The sequence below is a fragment of the Pocillopora damicornis genome, chromosome 11 (genome assembly GCF_964200805.1).
Source record: "Pocillopora damicornis chromosome 11, jaPocDami1.2, whole genome shotgun sequence".
Classification (NCBI taxonomy): Eukaryota; Metazoa; Cnidaria; class Anthozoa; order Scleractinia; family Pocilloporidae; genus Pocillopora; species Pocillopora damicornis.
The window spans coordinates 327,501-332,500 of NC_142680.1; the positions used below are offsets into that span (position 1 = coordinate 327,501).

The following is a 5,000-nucleotide window of genomic DNA, read 5'->3' on the forward strand; positions in this document are numbered from 1 at the left end:
TGAGAAATGTATCTCTTTTTTAGTTATCATGCTGAACTCATACATCTCACTTTCTGGAGGTCATCCACTAAATGGTTCTGGATTTAAATTTTAATTTCTTGGCATTAAAAAAGGATGTCATGTCTACAAAGATGTACACCATGAGGTTACTGTTTAAACAAAACACTGATTATGTTATTTTCATTGCAACACTTTATAAATACATCATAATTGCTTTAACTCTTTTTTTAACTTTTTTGGTGCTGATTTAAATGCATTATATCTAAAAAGACAATCTTACAGAGACACATGCTAAACCATATAGCTAAGATAGTGTATTTTCTTCATTTTTGTTCCAAATCTAAGTAACAAGATTTTTAACATGAATATTATTTCAAGATCCTTAGGAACTTCTTTTCTCCAATGTCAAATCAATTTCATAATTACCGCCTAACGTCATTGGGTAGGTCTAAATCTTCAAACCCACCTGCATTTCAGCGTACTTGTAAGGGTAAAGGTGAAAAAGCAATGTTCAAATAAACCATGATGTTCGCAAAAACTTTTTCTTTTAATCTATTTCAGGTCGCAGCTCAGCTGTTGCTCCTCAGTGTCTCAACCGTGTTTGGATTCTCTAAAGGTCCTCCATTGAGTGCCTGCGAGAATAAGTTCCCTCACCACAAAAGGGCTGTGGCACAACAAGGACTGCCTCCTTATAACATCTCTGTGTCCTCACTTTTGTATAACCCTGGAGACAACCTGACAGTGATCATCTCAGGATCACAGCCTTTTAAGGGATTCATTTTAAATGCACAGGGGACTGAAAGCTCGATTCCTCGGCCAGTAGGAACATTTACTCAAATTCCAAGTTGTATGTATTCTGTAAACTTCTTCTTCTACTTCTCGCACATAATTCAAGACAGTTTATGAGAATGAGACATCTGAGAAAGTAACTTTTTCTTTGTCTTCTATGAATTTAAGGTGAAAATAAGGGGTTCCTAGGTCTTTCTCAACCAGGGAAGAAATTGTTTATAACGTCATAATGCCAAAAAAATCCCAGTAAAACGCTTATATAGGACTTCTCCTTCTTCTGCTGACATCCCTGGGACATCAAATTGGACACAAGAACTATCTCTTTAACTGTTCTTGCAAACAAACAAAAAAAGGAAACAGGAGTCCTGACTGATGAAGGATAGAACATTTCTGGCCAATCTTTGGTGAAAGAATGGCAATTATACCTTTTCTTTTTTTTGGAAGCATTGGTGGCCAAGCGGACATATTTTTATTTTTCTTGCAGACGCAGCTTCTCTTGACTGTTCTGGAGATGAATCAAAGGTAAGGTATTGCATACTTATTTCAAATTCTTTTTAAGATAATAAGCACTACAGAGGAAACTATTGTTTTTTTTTTTTTCTGCTCATATTTAGGACACAGTTGGTCATAAAAATCCTAACCCAGCTAAGAACTTGAATTCACTTCAGTTCACTTGGATGGCTCCTGAAAAGAGTGCAGGGAACATCAGCTTCATGTCAGTAACATATACGTTTTTTTGAAGGTCATAATATGTAGCTTAAACTTGTTAACATGAGGGGTGGGAAGGGGGATTGGCTGTGGAATGTAATGTGTCGGTCTATTTGAACTCAAGCATTTGAACTTTTGAAAATTGGTTTAACAAAAACCCATTCTTAGGGGCCAAAATTGAGTTTAATGTCCTTCCCAAGTGTCAGATTTGATGGTCAATTATTTGGTGAAACCTAAAACCTGGACCTTGTAGACCTTTTCTCCTCAGGGCCATCTGCTTGCAAAAGTCAACTCTTTTCCTTTAAGTACCTCCATATTAAAAGATACAACTGGAAAGACTTGATACTAAATACTTCTGGCTCAAATTCCCCACCCCACAGGCTGGGCACGAAGGACAATCAAATGTTTGTGGAATGCACGAGGGGGGATGTTGAAGCTTTGAATTGATTGTTGCATTATTGTAAGTGTTTTGTTGGAAGTTGAAATGTACTGAACCCTTTGTGCAAGGCACTTTATAGTTATAATTGCATAGACAGAGTTCCTACAGGAAATATTTGAGATATGCAGCAGCCAATGTTTAAATATGCAGTCCCTGCCTTTTGTAGATTTTCATGTGTTATTTATTTTCTATATACAGTGCAACCATTGTTCAGAGCTATTCCACTTTCTGGGAAAAAGTTTCTTCTCCTGTGGTTCATGGTCCACCAGCAGAGGATGTCACTAGTGGGACTTCAACAGAGAGCTTTCAGGTGAGCCCAATGATCAAAAAATGGGCCCAGCTAATATAGGGAGGGGAAGAACCTTAGGAATGAGCTTGCAGAGTGTCATTCACAAGGGTTTTACTCTCGTGTTCTAGTCACAAATGATAACCAAAGATGGATGCGGGAAGACAAAGAGCTGCTATTCTGAGCCTGCAAATTGCAAGTCCAGCAAAGACTGTGAATATCTTGCGACCATAAAACCAGAGGGGGACCAGTGTGAGTCAGTGGAATTTGAGCTTAGCACCAAGAAACAATGGGGGGCCATTGGTTTTAACAGTGAAAAGAACAAGATGGTGAGAAAAATAAATTGTAGTTATTGAAATTTTAAACTCATGTGTCATGGTAACATTATTGTTTCTTATTCTAACCACAGTGCTTTGTCAGATTTATATGTCACGTTAAACTCATGAGTCAAGGTAACATTATTGTTTCTTATTCTAACCACAGTGCTTTGTCAGATTTATATGTCACGTTAAACTCATGAGTCAAGGTAACATTATTGTTTCTTCTTCTAACCACAGTGCTTTGTCAGATTTATATGTCACATTATGATGTCACAATATGTTGGCACAATTGAATTTGCTAAGTATCCAAGGCAGCTATTGACTGACCACTGGGATTAGTCTGGTTTTGCTACACAGTGCTCTGTGATTGGCAAAAAACTCAACCAATCAGAAGGAAGTATGACCTTAGTCATGACTTGATTAAACAAGTGATCTGCAGTTCAGGCTGCACACTACCCAGTGAAGGTTCCTGTTTAATTTCTACCTTTCCTCTTACTTACTTTGGTAATCTCTGTAACCCTTTAACTCCCATGAGTGACCAAGACAGAACTCCTCCCTACCATATCAATACAACAGAAAAGTGTTGAGGATCAAGAAAAATTTCAATTATTAGTTAATCCAATAACAAATTTTCAGAACTAACATCATAAGAATTGTATGTCAGAGAATTACTAAATGAGATCTTGGGAGTTAAAGGGCTAACTGGTCCTAACCCCCACGACAATCACTGCAGAATATCATTCTGTCATGCAACGAAGAAGCCATTTCTGGTTGTGTCCTCGTGTACCGGTACACAAAGGAAGGAAACATTAACGAACTGCGTCATAACTCCATGTATGGCTATGAAAACAAAAGGAATTCCCTCGTGTACCGGTACACCAGGACAGCCCCCCATTTCTGTTCTGGTGATAATAATCAAATTGTTGACAGCACTGCTTGTTATTTGCTTGTTTTTAGGATGGCACCGATGCCTTAATATGCGCTGAAGCCAAGAATAATGTCACTGTTGAACATTATATGGCCGACAAAGGGTACGGTAGACCTACGAATAAAGGGGTAAGTTTCTAAAGAAACTGTGGTGCTGCGTCGGTGGGAGAGTATAACAGGTAATTTAGTGTTAACAACTGGGTTGAAAACGTAAATTAGCCACCGTAAAGGGTAAAAAAGCTGACGTTTCGAGCGTTAGCCCTTCGTCAGAGCGAAGGGCTAACGCTCGAAACGTCAGCTTTTTTACCCTTTACGGTGGTTAATTTACGTTTTCAACCTAGTTGTTAACACTAAACGGTAGACCTACGAAGACTACCCCTGTAAGTACCTGGCATCCTCAACTGTCCAGCGGTATTTTTACCAGGTTACCAGTTTAGATATAGCTTGTATGGATCACAACATGAAATAATGAGTATAGAGATGAAAACGCGCAGATAAACTGAGTTTTTGCGAGTTTCGATTAAGTGTATGATAATTGACATATTTTTGTATTCCAGACACCCGCCTCTATTATTGTAACTCTTGCTGAATCAAAAGATGGAGTTGTTGCCTGTCGGTAAGTCCCATTCCATCTGCTAGAGTATCACAAGTGGATGAAACCTACAAGTTTTCCTTAACTGTCATGGACTCCTATTTTTGTCCTTGAGCTTAAAGAGGCACTGAGAATGTAAATTATGGCTCAAAATCACAACATGATGAACCAGTCAAGGTTCGAATCTGGACATCTTGATCCTAAGCCATTGGAGTCTCCTCCCTAAACCGAGGCCAGGAAGCCTCGGATCCAGAGTGTCAGGGGTGGGGTAGGGTTATTTTGTCGTTTGTGCTTAGTTCCGTTTTCCTCTAACTTTTTAATGATATGAAAACACCAGAGGAAGAAATACTTCAAGAAATTAGGTAGAAATTCTTCCCTTTCTAGAAATGAGAGATAATAAAACACGGTTGTCGTTATTTAAAATAGCTTTAAAAGGAAGAAGAAAGATGACAAGATGGTGGATCTTACGAAGACATGGCATCTTGTGTATGCAAGCGGCCCTATGAGTAAGTGATTTTTTTTTAATGGTAAATATGTATTCATTGTTTGACAGTGTGAACGGTTTTTGGATCAATGTCAGTGTCTGAGCAACTGCGCACCTACTCCTCCCCAAACTCAAGATAAAGCCTAACTTCTTATCGGTTGACTGCAGTTGGGTTGGGGGGGGGGGGGGTAGATGTGCAGTTTCTCAGATACTGATATTGATGCTTTTCTTAATAAACAGGCGGAGACAAGATAGGCATACACTCCACTACTCCAAAAACCAGCCCTCAGAAAGTGGACGTCTGTGCAAAGGGAGAGCTTGTTGCAGCAGAGAAGAGCATTACATTGGTACAGGTTCATGGTAAGAGAGCTGATACTGTGGTTAAAACGAAGTTCATTCAAAGAAACCATTTTTGGGAAAAATTCACAATGGTCTAATTAATCTAATATTTATTT

The 5,000-nt window shown here is 38.7% G+C and overlaps 1 protein-coding gene across 3 annotated transcripts in view; it reads left to right on the forward strand.

Moving 5' to 3' along the window:
* Window positions 1-5,000, forward strand: part of LOC149036963 (ferric reductase 1-like) — a 10,551-nt gene that overhangs the window by 1,116 nt on the left and 4,435 nt on the right. For all 3 annotated transcript variants that reach the window (XR_016181294.1, XM_089188116.1, XM_089188117.1), the window contains exons 2-10: window positions 562-847; window positions 1,274-1,311; window positions 1,404-1,504; window positions 2,135-2,246; window positions 2,354-2,551; window positions 3,500-3,598; window positions 4,027-4,085; window positions 4,488-4,567; window positions 4,786-4,905. Coding sequence is in view for 2 of the 3 variants with exons in the window: in XM_089188116.1 (XP_089044242.1) it covers window positions 562-847; window positions 1,274-1,311; window positions 1,404-1,504; window positions 2,135-2,246; window positions 2,354-2,551; window positions 3,500-3,598; window positions 4,027-4,085; window positions 4,488-4,567; window positions 4,786-4,905 (1,093 nt within the window). In the remaining variant the exon portion in view is untranslated. The remainder of the gene's footprint in view (window positions 1-561; window positions 848-1,273; window positions 1,312-1,403; window positions 1,505-2,134; window positions 2,247-2,353; window positions 2,552-3,499; window positions 3,599-4,026; window positions 4,086-4,487; window positions 4,568-4,785; window positions 4,906-5,000) is intronic.